Genomic DNA, 22279 nt, shown 5'->3' with positions numbered 1-22279 from the left:
TTTTTGCCACATGGGCTTGAATTAATTTGTTAGGAAAATCACTTTTTTTGTCTGTGCAAATTCACAAATCTTGTTCGCATTCAATGGCCCACATTTGTGGGAGAATTTTGTAGTATAGTATCTCATAGAAATGTTGATTGTGAAAGGAAACTAAAAGTTTTCTGACAAATGTAGTGGGGTGTACTCATTTATGCTAAGCACTGTATATCTGCTAATTAGTGCTAAGTGATGGACAATATACTCAGAAAAACGGAGGCCTGTACCACACAGCAAGCCATTGTCAATTAATTTCATTAAAAATTCAAGACAGACTGACAGAACACAGTTGAGTGGTTCAGTTCAGTGACTCAGTGAGGCCTTGCAGCATACACTTTATTAAAGGAAATTCAGAACCACTAGCAAGAAATTTAATGCAGAAGTATAATCATTTAAAGTAGAAATATTAAACTGTGATAGTATAAAAATGTAACTGAACATTAAAGATTCCAAAAATGCTACGTACCAAAATAATATTACGTTTTAGATGACAATTGTAGGTGCCCATGTTAAACAAATGCTAACTTTTCTGTTAATGAGCTCAGTGTTTGTCAGTAATCCCTGTGAGCCAAAACTACCTTTAAAGCTGAGGAGCTGCTTTTTTTATTCTTTTTTTTTCTACTTTAGCAGAGTCCAAGAATACAAGTATGCTCCTGGAAATGAGAACAGCAGATGCACTTTGAAACTGAAAAGACAAGCGACACCCACTGAACCAAGAACAAACACACTGGTTTAATCTTGCATATTCAGAGCTATAAATTTATTTGCATTCGGTTACAGTATGTTTCATTGGCATTTCAGAAAATAAGTCAGCCTTCAGTTAAAACATATATGTATATTTATTGATATGTATATATGTGTGCATGTGTGCGCAAGTATAACTGATTCCAACAAATCAGTAACGGCAACATTCACAACAAGTATTTCTATAGCTCAAAGTTTAAAACAGCAATATTTAAAGGGACAGTCCCCTCTAAAAATCAAGTGTGCATATTTTCACATATTTAACCTGGACTGTAGCAGTCATCTAGATTATTTTGGTGTGGGTTTCCAAGTTTTAGAAATGTGACATTACTGAGAATACAGTGGAACCTGGAATCTCAAAAAGTTAATTTGGTATTAACACTCAGCAGCAGCAGCATCTCTTTTCATAAACCATAACCCGGTTCCTTACTACAATCCACAAACGTCACTGCAAGCAGTGAGCAGGAATTATTTTCCTTCTTCTCTACATCTGCCAATTAAAGGAAGTATTTATACATGTATGTAGTAAATATTCTTTTTTTTTTTTTTACTGGTGCTTTGAGTCAAATGCCATTTAGTTTCTTTAAATTCAAGAGAAGGGGGAGACGCCTCTACAGCTGATAATCCAGATCAGGAAATGTTTCTACAGACCAAAGCAAAATATGTACATTTCAAAAAGATCTCCAACAAACATTTTGCCATGTTTTAAGTAATCAAGTCAATGTTACGATACATGTATCAAAGTTAAGCAGCATAGTACAGTACAGTAAATGTAAAGCGGTGTGTCAGAGGCACTTGTTGAATCCACATGGTTCAATCAAAACTACACATTTATATATAGTATTTAATCACACTAACAATACCACGAGAGCCTACAAATACAGTAAACAGTGCAACATTTCTTGAAGGTTTTTGCTGTGACGTCACAATCAACCTTGATAGGAATCATTGTTTTTCTTATATAAAACTGGAACCTTCCAGAAGGTGGATGGCAGAAAGCAAAAAAAAAAAAATCAGCCACAGCAAAAAAACAAACAAAAAAACAAGGTTGTATTATACAGCTTTTCTTTCAAGTCCTCCAGGAGCAACTGAAGTTCATTAAAACACTGAGAAGAGAGAAATCAAAGCTACGAAATCATCTCACCTCCCAATAGCACTCACAGTCACAGGGATGGATATTCCAAAAGCCAAGTTAATATTTTAAATAACACAGGAAACATTTAAAATCATGACTAGATCCAGCTTACGTACCTCAGCGATGCTTTCAGGACAGTACGGATTAAGATCATTACCTTACAGCTAAAAACTCTGTGTCTACCTGTACTGGCTGTACTGTTTTAAAGAAGAGTGGAAAGGAAATTTAAGTTGTCTGGTCCTGCAGACCTCTACACAGTCACATGCAGTGACTGTGGACGTAGAGCTTCTTTTGACTACTGTCATCTGAGGGGTTGCTCTAACTAGCCATTATCTAACCATAAATTAAGACATTTTTAATGTGTAAGCAGCTGGTCTGGCATCACACCGGTTTTGCCATTGAAATAAAAACTTAGCAGTGTAGGTTCGCACACTGGCATCGAGGATACTCGACTCCAAGTAGTAAGCAGTGCAGGCTGACAGCTCATTTTTCACAGAATAACTACTCAGTCTGAACGTGACCATGGTGCCCTTCAAACAAACACGGCCCGTGGGTTTTGCTAACTCATGTTCCCTTTTCCTTTTCATTACAGTAGCAGTAAAGTGAAGTTGGAGCCGAACCTATTCTTAAGAGTAGGTGTGAGCATTTTTCCTCCCACAGCATTGTAGCGTGTTCAGACCAAGTACAAAGCCAAGCTTTCATGTGCCTCCATTTGGACTATGCAAGACTTGACTTGTGATATTCTTCGCATCAGGAGATAGGAACAGAAGTGTCAGATATTTTAATTTCAGTGAAAAGTTGTTGTTTTTATGCTTTGCGGCAAAAGCCATAAAGCATAAACCCAGAGCAGCTGTTAAGTCTTGAAAACACCTTCAAATTGAAAACCACTGGAGGTGAATATTTGTTGGTTGCAAAATAGTTCAAAAACAGTGGTGTGACATGAAACTTTGGTTCGCAATAGCTCTGAACACCACTGTAGTTACTGTAAGTGTGGAGGGGGTCCACTGGATGGACTCAGTGATATAACTTTGGTCATCGTGGAGTGAATGAGTGGATCCATGTGGTAAAAAAAAAAAACAGTACAAGAATGAGTAATTGTATCTGCAGTGGTTTGTGGATAATCAGGCCTTAACCATTTCCTTGAGTATCACAAACCCTAAAATATTCTTCACCCATCCATCGTGACACAAACATATTTGGTAAAATCTAAGCATTCCATCTTATTTATTTTTACTCATAAAGACTAAAAGAAGAGTAAAATTTCTTTGCTCAACATGATGCCAATTTAAATGTGAGCTTCCATTTTAATGCGTTTGACTGCTGGAGTAAATAACAAAACAGCCTCACTGGTAGCATTAGAGAGATCAGTGGTGCAGTGGGGAAAAGAGAGAACAGTTCCTAAGTTGCTCTTTCAGCTGCAGGTTAAGAAATGCGACAGAAAACCTTTACAGTTTCCCAAATCTATGACTTTTGACACTTCAGTTCTAAAAGTCATCACCAGACACAGCTTTGTCGAGCCCATTGATCCTTTCAGGCAGCATGCCTTCCTCAATGGCTACCTTGGATGCTTGGACCTAAAAGACAGATGAGCAGATAACACTGATGCTGACCTCCATCCACACGAGAACAGTACTGCAGAAAATCCTTTTAAGGTGCAATTCCAAATAAAAGACAATAATATCTTTTCATGTATTATTTCCAATTCATTACCTGGAATGGTTCACTTATTCCAATGATGCACTTCAGAGCGTTACAGTAGTAGCACAGCACGCAGTCTCCTCCCTGCACAGGGATTTCCTCCTTACTTACATAAACCTACAGAAACAAGAACATTTCCATCACCTGAGGCTTACATGCACTTTTGCTCCGGCTCGTGTTCAAACTGCAGTCCCACTCACTGAGACAAGAGTTACCACCTGTATAACCTCCTCGTTGAAGGCCACCTCGTCGTCTTTGACCCACGTGTAGGTGATGTAGTCTGACACGCTGCTGAAACCAACCTGAAAATTCACACAAAAATGAAGACTTTCAACTAGCACACTGAACCAGCCAGCAGTGAAACACGTGTTGTCAACCTTATAGAGGCCGATCCAGTCCCAAGTACTGGAGGGGAATGGCTGCAGAGGGCTGTAGACCACCATGGCATCAATATCTGCGCTCCAGTCGCCCTCTGCCCGCAGACGCACCAGAGGAGTCTCGTACATCTTCCTCAGCTGTAGGCACGCACAAATCAACAGTCCAAGTTAGAAACCACATTCTGTACAAGAGGAACCACACAGCTATGGAGACTTTCAAAAGAGGGATAAGAGAGTCACACTATCATGACAAAATCTATGATGGATAGGTTAGAGGAGATTGCATCAATATTGAAGTCACATTCACTTTGTCAGAAGAGTGTGAAGCCAAAGCATCTAAAACCTGTTTTGCATGTAAGCAGGGGGCGACTCGTCTGCATACAAAAACACTTTCAGTTGTACGAATGTCTATGGGAAAAAATGACCTGTCAAGTTAAGTTACAAGTGTAATAAAGAATTTTCAGATAAGTTTATAGTCTCAAGTGCTTTCAGGCTACATTCTTTAGAGCTGTACCTATAACACTCTGCCTGTTGCCTTCATATTAAATAATTTTTTTTGAATAATAAATTTTACATATATTTCTTCACGTCATTATGTGAACCGCAAGTACAGGTGACACAGGCCGAGAGATTAAGACACAGGCATTAGAGCCTCTTAATGCGTGATTTGTTTGGGTTTCCACCGGAGTGGAATGACCACAAATAGAGAGGGCGTAACCTAAGATGAAACAGAAAAAGACCGCCGTGTAATCCATTTATTTCAACAAACTGTATTCTGAACACCACCCTTTGAAACGGTACCTGTAGTGGAATACAGTTACTCAGATTTTGTATTTTAAATACGCAACGTCGACATGTATTCAGTTACTGGTCCTTTAAAAATGAATTTTTGTTTTTAGAATGGGTTGTCAAAACTTATTTGTACAGTGAAATGAGTTTGATATTTCAAAATATCAGCTTAATGTCCCCGTAATAACTGCAGCTACCTCCACACTGAGCAGTAAGTGATGTTTCCCATCACATCCTGCATGCTCACTTTTAGTGGGACGCTATGATAAGGATGATGATTTACATCATCTCCAAAAGCGTCGACAATAAATACACAACACAATCAACTGATGACCTGCATCAATAATTCAGGTCATAAACAAATGACTGAAAGGTGACTGACTGCATCTGGATAGTCACAGTTTCCAGTTTCTCACCTCCAGTGTGAAGATACCAATGACAGGCTTGTGGTCACTGATGCTGTACTCCATCATGCTGGTGTACACGTCCTGTCTGATTTTCAGGGGGTACTCCATGTCCTCTTCCAGCTGCTTGAGCTTCTTTGCATCTAGCCCAACTTTGTTTTCATTTTCCTCATCCGGGGGCAGGGCTTTGGGTCGGAGTCGCCACAGAATCCGGTCAGTCCAGGCAGGTTTACGCTTCTTAGCACTGGACAGGTAGTTATAGATGACAGATGGACAGAGAGCAGAGGCCGGTTTGAGTTGTCAGACAAAGTCAAGTGTTTAAAGCAAGAACCTGCGTTGGTATGAGGCACATGCCTGGCTGAAGTGCCTTATACCAATATGATGTGGGGCTGGGGAGAATAAAAGGTTCAGGCAGCAAATGACATGCCAGGACCTCAGTGACGGGGTAACTGGAAAGTATTTCACAGGTACAAGAAAACCAGCACACTGATGTATTCTTTGAACTGCTGTTTGTTAAGAATACTTGGAAAACCTGTTTTATAATACTATAAAGTTGGGACGGGACCCAAGAGTCTCTATGGGGACTGACTTACTTTTGGAGCAAGCCTCCAAAAGGTTGTTGGAGGAGCTGCAGTTTTGGGCACTAGAAATATTTTACCCTTCATGTTTGTGCACATAAATGAAACCAAAGAATAATGTCAGAGATGACAGAAATATCAAAATCCTCCTCACTCATTTTCTCCTTCAAATTCTTCTTCATAGCTGGAAACAAATCTGTCTTGGCAGCACCTTTTTTTCCCCCCCTCAGGTCACATGGAACCTGTGGGGTGGCTGTAGCTCAGGAGGTAGAGCAGGTCACCTACTGATCGGGAGGTTGGTGGTTCGATCCCTGGCGCCTCCAGTCTGCATGCCAAGTATCCTTGGGCAAGATACTAACCCCAAGTTGCTCTCTGATGCATCCATCGGAGTGTGAATGTTGTTAGCAAAACAGCACTCTGTTTAGTTTCAGTGCTTGTGAGAATGGGTGTGATTGGGTGAATGTGGCATGTTGTATACAGCACTTTGAGTACTCCGGGAGAGTAAAAAGCGATATATAAGAATCAGTCCATTTACCTTTTATTTACAGTACAATGTTTAAGGCCATCACTGTCACCAAAGGACCGCCAGGTATCAGTTTGAAAATGCCTATTTTTACCCCTCATCCTCCACCCTCACCAAACACACACCTCTGGCCATCACCCAGAACCCCACCCCATCATACATAGTGCCAGCTCTGACTGGAACCCCGTTATAATCAAACACACTCTATTATCCACAATGGTAGTACCGTATTAGCATGACATGCATTTACAGCCATCCATGTTAGGTATGGAACGCCAGGACTGCCATAATGAATTAATTAAATACACCATTAAATAATTAATTAAATGTGGCAATAATTAATTAAAATTGGAATTAATTAATTAAATAAATAGTTATGATATATGTAATTAATTAATTATTGACACATTTAATTAATTATTTATGTATTTCACATTTTAATTAATTATTGACACATTTAATTAATTATTGACACATTTAATTAATTATTTAATGATATATTTATTTATTTCATTTTGGCAGTCCTGGCGCCTGGCTCTCGTCATGAAATAATTTTATCTGTCAGCCTCACCCATCAAACTCAGGGGGCGGGGTTAACGCTGATCGAGTCAAAACCATTGCTTTGGCCTGGTGGCCATTGTTTCTAGCACACAACAACCGGCATGTGGAAGCTAACAGAACTGAGCTTTGAAAAACCCTGTTTGTGTGTTACCAAATACCGTTTTAATATTTTTTTAGCCGAGAATGTAGTGGTTTAATCTTCATGTGTCTGGTCGGTTTGTCAAGATACAGCCTCTTTGCAAAAGTGTTTCGATGATTTCGGAGATGTCTGCCCAGTCTCACGGCAAAGCGTGGGATAGACCCGCTCGCCTCGCAAGCAATCCCACCGACAAAGCGCAGGCCCCGGTACACAGCTGTAGTAACCCCCGCTGACTTCTTTTACTGAGGTTATATTTATCGGTGTTTTATTTCCTGATGTTCTTATGTGTCCTACGTGTTTCAGTCGCCAATTCTGAATTATAACTAACATTAAAAACATGTTTAAGGAGGAGAGAGAGCAAATAAATCTGTTTAACATCTGATCTTTGGGTTTTTGTTCAGTAATCAGCGTGACCTGTGTATAAACACATAAAAGAGATAACGTTGGTGTTTCCATCATGTAGTAACTGCTGGCTTTAACTGTACAAAGGTTGTTCGACACTATGAAACACATACAGACTTCATGATGTTCGGCTAATATTTTTATTGTGAATATTAATCATGCTGACCTCGCTCTGTACACCACGCAGCGAGGTCAGCATGTCCACGATATCCTCAGCTCCATGAGTTAACACAAAGTTTCCCAGCTGACTATCTAACTGCCAACTATTCCAGAGACGTGAAAATATACAGCATAAAGAAAAGTGTAAGAGACTCAGCAGCAGATTAGAATAACAGTTATACATTTAATAAATCACCAAATGAATCCAAGAAACGAGCAAACCTGTTCCGACAATTTGAATTTGTATTCCCTCAGCTGCAGACTCGCTGCTGTTTAAATGTTTGAAAAGGAAGATTAGATATAAAAAACGTCAAACATAGACTCAGTCTGCCTTCACATTTGATATGAGGCCAGCACGTATAGTGACCTCAGCAGGCTATTACTGAAATACACGTGCTATATCATAAACTATGATATAAACAGGGAGGTCCTATTAACATGTTTAGTTTTAAAGGACACCTTCCTGCCTTTAGTCTCATTCATGAGCAGTATTAGTTTTCTTCTAACATCCAGAAGTCTGCACGATGTGTTTCATAGTTTGTAACAAGCCTTTGACAGGTAAACATAACATGACCGAAAAAGCAAAAAAAAAAAAAAAAAAGAAAAAAAAGAGAGAGAGTGTTGAGATAAGAAGAGAAAATGCTCTCAATTATGGAGACAGGCAAATGGTTCATTTATGTTTGATGTGTGTTTATTCCTCCCTAAATATCGTCGCTGAAGTTCGCCATGCACGTCAGATTTTCCTGCGCATTTTTATAAGTCTGCCAACAGAGAGAGAAAAAAAAAAATCACATTCTAACAGACAGCTGGTGCTTAGAATACAGTTGAATAACTATTAAAAAACAGATGATATTTAGATGATAGTTCAGTCTAACACATGTGCCAGTGAACCATTAAACGTCTGTGAAACTATGCAGTTATGAAACGTAACTTTAACCTCAGCCAAACCGATTTGCTCAGTTGTAAATAAAACAGCGAAGTAAACGTGACCCGACAGACAGAACCTGAGTGAATGAAGTCCAGCGTTTAACCACTGAGAGCTAAAACTCAGCTGAGGTTTGAAAGCTGTGTGCCGGTGATTGGACATCAGCCGCTGATAAAGCTGGCTCGCCTATAAAGGGGCAGGGATAGCTCAGTAGGTAGAGTGGTTGCCCCATGATCGGAAGGTCGGGGGTTCGATTCCCCTTAACAGCTACCCTGAGGTACCCCTGAGCAAGGTACCGTCCCTACACACTGCTCCCCGGGCGCCCAATGGCTGCCCACTGCTTCACTGAGTGAATGGGTTAAATGCAGAGAGCAATTTCCCCACGGGGCTCAATAAAGTACAATAATGTACTTTCTTCTTCTTCTTCTTCTAAAGTGCTCTGTAAGGAAACAAGCTCCAGCAGCTCTGCGCTCGGGGAAAACACTATATTTACTTATCTTGTGCAGAAAAATGCGCTGACATTGCGTTATATTGAGCCCAGTTAAACTGTGACTATCACCAGGTAACTAGGCGTGTTTCTTGAATTAGCAGCAGGTGTTAAACAGCTGACAGATGAGGAGGAGGATGCATGCAGGTAAACTGAGGGTCTGTTAAGCTGATCGCTGGTTTCGTGAGAAAAATGTCAGCTCGTTCTTTATGTTACAGAAGCACAGAGACACAAGACCAGGCGGAAAGAGACGATCGTTCGGTGAAAATGAGAATCTGCGAATGCAACATGTGGAACACGGAGAGTGGAATATGTAAACAAACCGGTTAACGTACCCCCTCGGTGCACTCTGCATGCTAATTGTTAGCAGAGCTAGTGAAATCTCTGAAAACATCTGAGCACTTTTGCAAACATGTTCTATGTTGACAACCTGACCAGACATACGTTGCGACATTCGCGGCTAAAACACTGTTAAAAGTGTAGCTGGTGACAGAAAAACGGGGTATTTTAAAACTACACCACCACCATTGCTGCCTGTGATTTGATCTGCATTCTGGGATACCTGGCTGCCCCAAGTCTACACAAGCAATCGATTTTCTAGGATCGACCTGTTTTGACTTACTTTGCACGGCAACCAATCAAATGTTAGAGAAGCTGCATGGGCAGCGTTAACCCCGCCCCCTGAGTTTGATGGGTGAGGCTGACAGATAAAATTATTTCATGATGAGAGCCAGGCGTCAGGACTGCCAAAATGAAATAAATAAATATATCATTAAATAATTAATTAAATGTGTCAATAATTAATTAATTACATGTGTCATAACTATTTATTTAATTAATTAATTCCAATTTTAATTAATTATTGACACATTTAATTGATTATTTAATGGTGTATTTAATTAATTCATTATGGCAGTCCTGGCGTTCCATAGTTAGGCACATCATATTTATATAACACATTCTGAAAGCTAATGCTGTGGGTTAAATTTGCATCAGTGTAGACATGATACATAAAGGTACCCTGTGGAGATTCTTTTCCTTTTTTTGTTAATTTTTATATATATATATATATATATATATATATATATATATATATATATATATATATATATATCTATCTATCTATCTATCTATCTATCTATCTCTCATTTGACAAACAGGAACTTATGCTAGCTAAAACTACAACTAAAACTTTGCTCTGATGTGCCCGTAGAGATCAAAGCATCCACAGTGTACCTTTAACAGCTGCCGTAATGTGAGCGCAGATGAAAATCTGTAGCACCAACAAGCATTTCGGTCTTTGATTTGCAAACACAACCATAGGGTTTGTCTTTCTTAGACTGTTCAGCCCCTTTCAGACACACTGCTGGCTAATAAATCCGTTAAAGTGACGGCTCTCTTTCACACAGGAGTAACTCTTACATTAATGTTACTCATCAGACTTTAATTAAGTGGTCTAATAACACTTATCCAGCTGTGCTATATCCAACATCGGGCAGTACATCAACGGACGTCATTTCTCGATTTCTGACCAAGGTGCTTATACTTTGGTAGACACTTGGACACTTGCACATGTCACATCATGCATGTAGTATTAAGAATCCCTCCACACTTTATAAACTTTAATAAAATGTACCCTTTAAAAACAGCTAAAGCTGAACTGAAGTACACAGCATTAATTAACAGTAATTAATGAAGTGTTGCCTAAGAAAAACACATCCAACTGTCCTGCTTTGGATAAGTTGGTGATGGTTCCTGGTGCTGTGTGACACTCCAGGTATGTGATAAAATCAGAGGAAAGCCTCCCACAATTAGCTCAACAACACATTACAAATCTGATCTGTCGTTGGCTCATAAACTTAGTCACAGTGAAGACTTTCCCACTGTATTTGATGTGTAATAAATACTAAATGTAGAGAAAAGTAAATGTTTCGTGTTTTTTGCAGAGGTCTGTGTGCCTCTCCAAAAACCAGAGCTATACTAACAATGTGTTTCACACTGTGATTTAATTATTGGCCAGTGCTTGCATTGAAATGTTTACTGTGTATTGCTGTTTTGATACACAGGAGCATATTAAGCTGTCTGTGATATTAGTTTGTCCAAAGATCATGAGCTAGAAACTACAAGCAGGCGTGTCAAACCGTTTTGTTTTGTTTTTCTCGTGTTATTGCTGATCGGGACTTTCACCAGAACAATCATGGCTTTTAGTGTACTGAGGAAGTGGAGATGCCGGACAAACACGTGCAACAGAAATTTCTTTGCAAGCCCATCCAGCTGATGTGACTGCATTCATGACCCACATCGTCAGATCGCTGTCCCAACTTTTAGAGAAACATGGGCCGTGTGCTCTTTAAGGCACGAAGCGCAGGAAAGGAGCCTGAACACCTGTGTGTTTGTTTAATGTGCAGCATGTTACAGATAAACATAATCGTCAGTAAGCCTTTGAACACATGAGTGACATTTTAACTTACCACATTAAAAACAAAAACATGACACTACTTTTACTGCCGTGTTAAAAGTAGCGTGTACACACATAGTGAAGCTCGGTTATGTGAACTACGTGCTAGATGTGGACAAATGGATTCTGAACTCTTACTTAAAGCCAAACCATGTGTTGTAGAGTCTGTAAAGTTGGAAAGAGGTACAGATAAAAACAGCATACTGTGAGCAAAGAGAAGGGTGAGTATGATTCATGGTTTTTATGGTGATGTTTTCTTGTGTGTTACCTGGTGTCATAAGTATCAGAGCTACGGTCAAACTTATATGTGGGCTGAAAGTCCAGAGGCCCCTCCTCAAACTCCTGCAACACCTGCTCCTTCTGCTTCATCATGATCAGCTGAAAACAACAACAACAACACACATGTTTCATAGTCACATTACCGAGGCTGCTATGTGGGATGGAGGATCAGGAGCTGTGAGACTCTTTAAAGGGCCACACCTGGTCTTTGCTCCACAGCAGGCTGTAGTTCTGCTTGTCGATGCAGGTGCGGACAAAGTGCATGCCGTGGTCCTGAATTCGGAAGTTGAGATCTCCAAACCAGAAAACCAATCTTGACCAGGAGAGGGGGGAGAAGGAGGACGGTGACACATGAAAGAATAATGAAGAAGTGACTTTGGTGAGATATGTGAAGCTTCAACATCATTTCTTATCCCAAACATTCAGGTGAATCACAGTTTGTATCATGTGCGTCTTCTCACCTGTGATCAACAATAGCTGGAGCTCTTTTACAGTCAAAGCTCTGCATGTCCATGATATACTCAAACTCATCCACCCTCTCTGAGGCATAGTTCATATGAGCAGCCAAGTGGCAGTTAAGGAAGCAGAGCGTGTGGCCATAGAAAGATAATCGGATGGAGACGCCGCCTTTATTACCCTGAGAGTGAAACAGGGTTGAGAAAAGAGAAAAACAGTGAATGTGTTGAACTAGACTCCATACTCTGTTCAGTTTTTAAGCTGCGAGAGACAACTCCTCCATCAGCTGGTGACCCTCATGTAATAAATGCAGAAGCCCTCTTGAAAACCAAACAAAAATACTGGAGTTCACAAAGTGGGATCTGGTTTGACATATGTTCCTACATGTTACTCCATTCCTCATTTCAAGGAGAAGTGTGCTAGTTTTACACATTCAACGATCATTAAAAATGACTGAGCCGATTATTAGCCCCTCCCTAATTTATCCGCGACACCTTAAAGGCCGGTCCGTGAAAATATTGTCGGGCATAAACCGGTCCGTGGCGCAAAAAAGGTTGGAGACCGCTGATTAAGAGGACCCGAGGGAAGCTCGGAAAGCTAAGCAGAAGTTATTTGGAGAGGAGAGTGACTGCCGTTGGTTGAAAAGAGAGTTTAAAAAAAAAAAAAAACTTCAGTGGTGTTGCACACAATTTTATATTATTTTTTAAAGTCATTGTTAACCCTTTAAAGCCGGTCAGAGCAGCACGCTCCGTTTTGCGTAACTATTTTTAAATCCCTGTAGAACCTGAACCGTGTAAGCTAGCGCAATAATTTGTTTTGCATATGAAACCGGAGGAGTTGTACTTACATCTGATGCCATCAGCTTGTCCTCGGTCACGGTTTCGTTCCACATATAGCTTTGCAAAAATTGCATAAAAAGCGCTTGCAGGAACAAAAACATAATATTCCAGAAACACGCTTTGCCGTTCCTATCAGCTGTTCGTAACACTTCCCACAGTGAAATGATGCACCTGCTGTTTTCTTTGCAAATTTGCATCATAGGATTGTTTTTTGTTTTTCCTGCAGTATATAAAAATTGCTGTATCTCCAAAATAAAACTATGAAGACACTCAAAATAAATTTCCTGTTGTTGTAAACTATTTTTTGCAACTTTATTGTATTTAAAGTTTTGAGGGATAAGCCTCTTAAATTTCTCCAAGTAGAAATATATGTAAACAAAACAAAAGCGATTTTCAATTTTTTTTGTAGTTTATTGCACTTTTTTGCAATTTATGTAATTACTATGCACTTAATGCATACATATTATTAAAATATGGGCTATAACAGTTGTATTGATGTATAGCAACTTGAAATGCTCCCACAAATGGCACTACAGCATGTAAAAAAAAATAATATAAGCTCTGGTGGACTTGGTTCTATAGTAGGTCTTAAAGGGTTAAATAAATATCGTCAAATAATCGTGATCTCAATTTCAGTGAAAATAATCGTGATTATCATTTTTGCCATAATCGAGCAGCCCTATTAGAGGGTGTTTACACATGTGAAACAGAAAACCAGCTCCAACGATGACAGTGAAAGGAGTACACAAACCAACATCCACCGTTTATATACAGTCTATAAAGGGGCCAGCACTACTTCTCTTGGAAGTGTGAGCTTGGCTTAACCCTTTAAGACCTACCATAGAACCAAGTCTGCCAGAGCTTATAGTATATTTTTACATGCTGTGGAGCCATTTTTGTGAGCATTTCAAGTTGCTATACATCAATACAACCATTATAGCCCAAACTTTAATAATATGTCTGCATTAGGTGCATAGTAATTACATAAATTGCAAAAAAGTGCAATAAACTACAAAAAAATTGAAAATCGTTTTTGTTTTTTTAACATATATTTCTAGTTAGAGAAATTTAAGAGGTTTATCCCTCAAAACTGTAAATACAAAAAAGTTACACAAACTAGTTTCCCACCACAGGAAATTTATTTTAAGTGTCTTCATAGTTTTATTTTTGAAATACACCAATTTTCATATACTGCAGGAAAAAAACGAAAATAAATATTATAATGCAAATTTGCAAAATAACAGCATATGCATCAAAACAAACTATTTCAAGCAGTGCAATATGAGTTCCTAAGCATCCCAGAAACGACACAGAAAGTCATGAACTCAAACATAACTTTTAAAAACACCAGTATAGGCTCATAAGGCCCCGATCGTAAAAAACTACATTTCCGCAAAATGATGTCACTTCCGGTTTCGGGCAGCTCATGGCGGACATGCGACAGTTCACGCTGATGGACTAGGAAGTGTTACAAACAGCTGATCGGATCGGCAAAGCGTGTTTCTGGAATATTATGTTTTTGTTGCTGCAAGCGCTTTTTATGCAATTTTTGCAACTGTGACCTAGGACAAGCTGATGGCATAAGATGTAAGTACAACTCCTCCGGTTTCATATGCAAAAAAAATTATTGCGCTAGCTTACGTGGTTGCAGTGCTACCGAGATTTAAAAATAGTTATGCGAAATGGAGCGTGTCCGCTCCGACCGGCTTTAAAGGGTTAATGATGATGATCAAGTTCATCCATCTGAAAGTAGACAGTTCCTCTGAGCTGACCAAAAATCTGAATTCAAGGTCAGTATCTGTGGGTGGGATTTGTGACACTACGATAAGCTGTGACTGATTTAGGTTTTCCTTAAACAGGCATCCAACACAAATAGGAAGGAAAGGAAGGAGGAAACCTGAAGTCTGCACTGCACAATGAGGACAGACTTAAAGAAGACATCCTAAATCCACTAATTAAGAATTTTGGCGGAAGAGGCTTGTTTTGAATAATAGTTTTTCCCAAAGTACTACAATGTTTTGCTTTTAAATAATAATTTTAATACACCTTTAAACAAATAACCAAACAGAGATGAGTAGTATCTAAAACCTGAGAGGACCAATGCATGCACCAGATTTTTAAAATAATAATAATAATAAAAAAAAACAAAAAACACAACAATGCAGCTAAGGGCTGTTCGATATTGGATGACGATATACATCTATCGTTTCATATTATGCTATCGTTTGTTTCGTGGTGTCGCAAAATAAGCTGTTTATGGCAATGTTTTCTCATCGTTTTCATGGTCACTGTAGTGGCTATATTAATTTCTTAAAGTTCTATGTTTCTCTTTTATTTAAAATAACCACATTACAGACAGACAAGCAGCTGTTTTTACGTGTACTTTCGTTAGCAACAACGACGGTAAAACCATTGTGTAGCTCCACTGTCTGCTTGTTTATTTTCCACATAAACCTTTCACAATAAAGCTCAAGATCCTGTTGAGACTTTTCAAAATAACTGAAATGATATGCATTATTCTCAAACATCTAATTTCCGAATATGCATCCAACAAATTACCTCAAATAAAAACATGAAGTAACTATAAATGGCGCTTACAGTCACCACATGGATGCAGGCACAGAGAATACCAGCATGGCCAGTGAAGATGAGGCATAACCAGTTAGCTCTAAACAGAAGGACTAGTCGAGGACCTTATTCCAAAACAAGGGCTACCTCTGTAGCATGGACAGGGTTTGGTTATGACACAGACCAGAAAACTGTATTATGAAAAATTATGCTGCAAACCAGTCCCCACCACAGACTCAAACACGACAATCCTCTTCTAACACCTACGGCCAACTACACAAGAATCCTGTGAAAGAGTGCAGAGAGAGTTTACGAATGAGAAGCAAAAAAGAGCTGTCAGGTGCTCAAAATAAATGTTAGACTCAAACGTTAGAGCAGGCTTTTCCCCGCAGCACGCCATGTACTAAATACTCACAAAGAAAATGCACTATTTTGCGATATATATCGTTATTGGGATAAGAAACGTTTATATCGGGAAATGAGATTTTGGTCATTTCGCACAACCCTAACACATCTGATTGATTTAGATCACCCCCCCCCCTTTTTTTTCTTTTTTTTTAAAAAACATCTGAATTTTTTCTAAAAGTGAAATAATAAAGCAGTTCAGCATTTCTCACCCAGTAACCAAAGAGGCCTGTGCGTGTGTACGTCGCCTGGACGTCTCTGATGAAGGGGACGTGCTCCAGCTTGGAGAAGAAGAGCAGCAGCAGGCCCTGCATTCTTATGGATGACACCTGAAACACACACAGCACAAACTGTGTTCTCCTGACCCTGTGAAAGTGTGCATCCACTGTATGGCATGTGTGGGAGTTTTCTAAGGTTTTTTACCTTGATGTACTTCTGTGGCGCTAAAAGCGACATCAATAGATAACTCCACGGGTCATCGAACACAGCATCTGACACAAACCTCAACGGGCCAGAGTACACTTCCTGCAGACTAACACACACACAAATCTGATTGTAAATCGGCCCCTTATCCACTTATACAGATGCATTGTGCATCACATCACCTACCCAATGACGTAAAGGTCAGGGCTCTTTGGAGAGTTCAGGTGGAGAAGTGTGGTCACATCGTCTGGAGGATCAGCTGTAGCCACATTCCACGTTACCATGTGCAACCTGTGGGCACAGAAGAGGAAATTACAAACAGTCTGAAGTAAACAACTAGATCAGAGGTAGGCAACACCAAGCCTCAAGTGCCAGTGTCCTGCAGGTTTTAGATGTGTCCTTGATCCAACACAACTGATTCAAATTGCTAAATTACCTCCTCAACATGTCTTGAAGTTCTCCAGAGGCCTGCTAATAAAATCATAATTTGACCCAGGGTGATACTGAAAACCTGCAGGACACCGGCACTTGAGGCCTGGAGTTGCCTACCCCTGAACTAGATATCAGGTACAACATTCAACCTTTAAAACAAATGAGACCATCTTAAATTATGGCTTAATTTTTCCAGGTATGAAAATCAGATGACCTGAATTATAACCTCAAACTCTTTCCTGGTCCCTTTTGGGTCTCAATAACAAATTTCAAATCTTCTTTAAGACAACACAATGTTCACTTTGTATATTATGCTCCCCATTAGAGTCACAGGAGCACTAAAGCATTATATACTTTGGGGCGAGACTGCATCCTAAAATATACCATGTAATTGACAGGTCACTAAAATAAAACACGTGACACTAGATGATACAAATACAAGTGGCTTCAGCAGCTAAACACTCAGCCCAAGGCTTCACAGATGGGACTTGGGATGGCTGCGTCCACGATGTACACGCATTCAGCTGCAGCATATCATTTAAGCTTCACAATCAAAGAAGTCCTTTCAGCTTATCTCGAACCAAAGACGAGCCTGTAACACAGGTTTAAAAGCTGCCACAATAGCACCATTGTGCAATTACCGTAAGCAGGCCAGGCTGATGCAGTTGACACATAATCAGATCAGTCATCCTTGAACCCAAACTTGCAACATTCATAACATGGAATAATATTTTCACACTTACTTAAGTGTAAGTAATAAAAGCATATGAATTAAATTTAAAAGACTGCATTTTCTTGGATGGTTTCACTCAGCAAGGGTCTTGTGTTAGTCTCTGGTCACTGCCTGAAGCCAGACAACAACTACAGGTCATGTTGCAATGGGATCACGCCAGCCACAGTGAGTTCTCAGTGTTGCTTTCTGCAATACTAAAATGTGTCCACAGTGAGACAAGAAAGTCCTCTCCGTTCAGAAGCATTAAAGGACAGCGAGGGAACACTCCTGAATTACAATATACGAGGATGTTTTGGTAGAAGATGTAGAAATATAAACACAAAAATCAAGTAATATTAATGATTTCTAATACTCTAATTGGTCACAAACTTATTAAGCAGTTTAAAAAACAACAACAACATATTTGACTTTGATGCTCTTCTCATATCCCAGATAAATCCCACAGAAATTTAGATAATTTAAAGTTAAATGCTCAGATAAATCCATGGAGGCATTTCAAAATGACTGCTGAGTTTCAATACAGCAGCTGTCTCACCACATTTTAGCATACTGACGCACAACAGGGAAAGACAAGGTAAGAACAATACAAGCTACACTACTGCAACAAGTACAAACTCATTAAAGCGATAAAATCTCCAGCTTCAAACATCAACAGAGGCGGGTGAGCAGTCAGCATCAGTCTCCACCTGAAGCTGTCCTTCTTCGGCTTGTTGGCTCTCTTGCCGCAGACGAGGAAGGCGTAATCCAGGGTCTTGACCACCTTCTCGTGCAGCTCGTTTTTGGGGTTCAAGTCCTCGACGCAGGTCATCAGCTGGTGAAGCCGATGGAGCAGGGCCAGTTTGCTGCCCGTTGACTGTGTGGAAACGCTTTCGGTGCGTTTACGCTCTATGCTGCCCAACAGCCGAGTAATTTCATCCATCCTGGTCCAAAACTGCGAGGCCTGCTTGAGCCGGCTGTGGTCTCAATTGGTGATGGAAGATGTTGGAAGTAACAAAATAGAAATGTAAAAAGGGAATCAAATGAGCCACAGTCCTCCTTCTGCAAAATCAAACCACTGAGTGAAGTGGCATCTAAACCCCCCGGCTCAGGGGTTTAGGTGCTCCAGAGTTGAACAGAGTGATTAGAGAATTGGTTCATTTGCCCACAATTTGTCTTTGTGTTCTGAAAACTGTTTATAATCTCATTGTTAAATGTCTAAAGGTTAGTCCTATTAAACATTGGGAAATCAACTTGCATGGGTGATTGGAAACACGTCCCTTTTCATTCAGCAAGCCGTCAGGCTGTCCTTTCCTTGGACAGAACACCAGCAACACATTGCTTTTTTCCCCCTCAAATCCGCATTAGGTATGTATTGTTGGGCAACCTAATCCACCGGCCAGAATGCAGTGACATTTGTTCACTGGCAAACAGCGGACTGTGTCTGGTCTTGGAGCATATTTAACCCAAATGGGACAAACATACGTGCTTCTAGAAAAGGCTGAAAGTCCTGAGAGCTACACTAGGCAGCCAGAATATCACAAGCCTTACATTAGCTAATGTGGAAATGCATCACACAGTAAGAAAGGCAGGACAAACACAGCTCAGCGGGGGGGAAAGGAAAGGAATACGTCTTTTAACCAGCTTTACCACTAAACTTGGTGATGTCATGTTGGTGCAACAAAAGGAGAAGCTCAACTGGCTAAAACAACACTACAACACACAAGACAGAAATGCCTTATCAGTGGAAAAAAAAAAAAAAGAAGACATGTGGGGAAAGGGCTGGAGCTGAAGTACAATATAGTGAGAACAGCAAGAAAATGTTCTGCTGTTTCTTAATATAAATAAGCCAACCAACTTGGGCACTGCAAGACTGAGTTCCTTTACAAAAAGTAGATCACTGCTGTTGCAGCACAACAGCATTTTCCTGCTTTCAAATTATTCAAGTTGAAAGGTGAAATATTTCTTCTCTATTTGTTTGTTTTTGGATGTCTGATATCTAATGTTAAAGACTTTTCACCAAAACTGACTAAAAACCACAGGGCTAGAAAAATCAAGCAAGTAAGAAAAAACAAACAAACAAACCACAAGTACGTCCTGTTCTGAGACTTGAGTTGAGTAAATCATACAGACCATTAATAAAATATGGAAAATTCCACTAAAAATACACCACAGACATGATGGAGAGGTTTAGCTGAGTACATTAGCTGAGGTGAGATACTCCCTAACTTTAAGATCAATCACCATAGCTGTGGACACCATGGACCCCACGTGTAGTTACATTTTCTAGAGAATTGTTGTTTAACTGCCCAGTTTACTTTGTATGGTTTCACAGGGGTTTCCAGTTATGATGTAGCTACAGTGCAAATTTACAGCTAAAGCATAAATTCCCAGTAAAGCTTAAACCATCCAAACAGCTGAATTACAATTACCTTTATCCCGTGAGTTGGTAAGAATTGAGACATAAGCTTTTGAAGCCAGGAACTGGAGTTTATGTACCAGGAGGCTTCAGCTGTCTATATGCACCTCATCCGCGCTCTACTTTCAAGTCATACTGAATGCATGAATTTTATTTTCTAAATTACTGTCCACGCTTCACTTAACTAGACCCCTGATTTTTTATTTTTTTTATAAATATGCCGACTGTGACTTTAGGAGCTTTTTAAAAGGATTTTTTGATACGCAAGCCCGTACTCCATTAAGTTGCGTGAACCTCTAATGTGTTAATTTGCACTAGCGTATGTCTAAGTCTCTCACCCCAACACTTTATAAATTCAAATTACCGGCAAAGCTTGCTAGTTACCTGCTAACTTAAAGCCTTTTCTAATACAGTCACTTCTGGCTCCCAGAGAAACACAAAGCTAACACCGACCCGGTCACAGTGACTCTGTTCATCTTTCACATCCATGCACCAACCTGAAGCTTTCCTCCTCCTTCTCCCCGAGGTATAACTGATGACTTTCCAGTGGCTCTTCACTGTCCTCCATCGGGTCCACACCTGGCAGGGAAAGAGGCAAATTCAGTCAAATCAACTTCATTAAGCTCACGTCGCCACGAAATGAAAGGACAAACTAAAGTAAAAGTACAACTCTTATGCATAGTTGTTAGCTGACAACGCTAACTCACAAAGTTGTCATGTAAGGACTGAGGTTTAACTAACCTGAGTAGGGCACATTTTCCACCCCCGGCTTGTGCATATTCTTTTCTACCAAGTTTGTAGCATTTATTTACACCCAGCTAACATCTTACAGCCATTCACTACCGTGGTGATGCATCTGATAAACACAGCGCTAGCTACACTGCGCAGTTAGCGAAACCAAGCGTCTTGCTTTTTCACATTCAACAGCAAACACTTTAATCAATAATTATGCCCGATAATGATTTATCGTACGCTACCTTTTATGCGTTAGTAGTATTTGTGAATGTTGTTTTATCTATTTGCAGGAAGCTGTACAGTACGTCAGTAATCCAGCCTGCGGGCTCACTAATAGGGAAAATAGGGAAGTTGATTACTTTCAAAATAAAAGCACGAACAAGATAAGGCATAAGGACTTAGTTACAAGTAAGACACACGACTGGCACACAAAACCGGGAAAATGCCTGTTAATTGAGACTGGAAGTTGGCTAGTTTAAAAGAAAAACGCTAGAGTTAATTGTTTGTACACCAAATCTATTTCAATCTAAACTGCCAGTATATAATATAATCATACGCGAGTAAAAATGTAAGTTTACTCAAAAAAGTTCTGCAAAGAACACAAAATAATGCTAAAAAAAAATAACTAAATACTATTTCTGTTAAAGCATGAGGAATCAGACTCCTGTCTTCAACAATATTAAATGCCAGTAATCAAGACTTGACTTCTGCCAAGTATTTTAAAGCTTTAAAAAATAAAATAAAAAATTAGTTTCAAAACGCACATGTGAATATTTTTCTCCAGGGCACTGACAGCCCATTTCCTTTTTTGTGGCACCCAAATGTGTCACAGAAAATAAAGGTCAAAATCACAATAAATGTTATGAATTAATCTGGATATTGTATGATCTGCATGGTCTAAAGACATTCAGCTATATCACAGAAAGGGTCTTTGGTGGGGGGGGGGGGGGGGGGGGGTGTTGCTGAAGGGTTAAAAGATCACTGAGACACTTACAGCAGAGATACAAATACATATGTACAAATGCAATGAACAATGTTATAACTCATATTTATATCCAGGTTATTTCATTTCATTCAGTACATGGAAGACTTAGACATCTGAACAATCATCAAGACAGAAGTGGCTGTAGTGTCAATTATTTTGAAATCTGCTTAGAGTTCAGGGTCTTCTTGCACATTATCAGCAACACATCTTCAACACATATCAACAAATCATCAACCCAATGAAATACAACGCCCCCCCCAAATATCTATCTGATTACAAGAAATAATTTGAGGCAGAGGAAGGTGGAGGATTATCCAGTCTGAGCCCTTTATGAAATCAAGAAATTTGGAGATTTTGAAAGCATTTATGTCCACTTATAGTTAAGACACAACAAGACAATTTATAGATAAGAAAAATATAAAATCTTATTAACACTGGAGATTTTGCAGTTGCAGGTCCGTAAACAATAAGTCACTGAGACGAGGAGAAGGGGGAGAGAAAAAAAATTACAGTAATGTGGAATGTTGTTTCAGAGATAACCTGCACTGTCCCCCCCCAGTGGTTTAAGATATAACGACCAAAAGCATAAATAAGAATTCTCCCTCAACCTGCAA

The 22279-nt window shown here is 39.6% G+C and overlaps 1 protein-coding gene across 9 annotated transcripts; it reads right to left on the bottom strand.

Moving 5' to 3' along the window:
• Positions 1–767: 767 nt before the first annotated feature.
• inpp5ka (inositol polyphosphate-5-phosphatase Ka) lies at positions 768–22226 on the bottom strand. Of its 9 annotated transcripts, XM_085244952.1 has the most exons (14): positions 20687–20913; positions 20443–20524; positions 16572–16676; positions 16386–16494; positions 16175–16291; positions 12156–12331; positions 11896–12007; positions 11684–11793; positions 11554–11580; positions 5196–5427; positions 3991–4128; positions 3832–3915; positions 3626–3730; positions 768–3489 (listed from the first exon to the last, which is right to left on the bottom strand). In XM_085244952.1, the coding sequence occupies exons 1-14, from the start codon at positions 20721–20723 to the stop codon at positions 3400–3402; spliced, it is 1524 nt and encodes a 507-aa protein (XP_085101078.1). In that variant the 5' UTR covers positions 20724–20913; the 3' UTR covers positions 768–3399. The 9 variants fall into 9 exon arrangements, with proteins under 9 accessions (XP_085101078.1, XP_085101077.1, XP_085101075.1 ...); XM_085244951.1 differs by lacking the exon at positions 20687–20913 and adding an exon at positions 20923–22226 and having other exon boundaries at positions 3814–4128; XM_085244949.1 differs by having other exon boundaries at positions 3814–4128.
• Positions 22227–22279: the final 53 nt, after the last annotated feature.

The sequence above is a fragment of the Mchenga conophoros genome, linkage group LG14 (genome assembly GCF_057382185.1).
Source record: "Mchenga conophoros isolate Kocher_MC1m ecotype Shallow Benthic linkage group LG14, M_conophoros_male_GT1.1, whole genome shotgun sequence".
Taxonomy (NCBI): domain Eukaryota; kingdom Metazoa; phylum Chordata; class Actinopteri; order Cichliformes; family Cichlidae; genus Mchenga; species Mchenga conophoros.
This window is presented reverse-complemented; position numbering and strand designations above follow the sequence as displayed.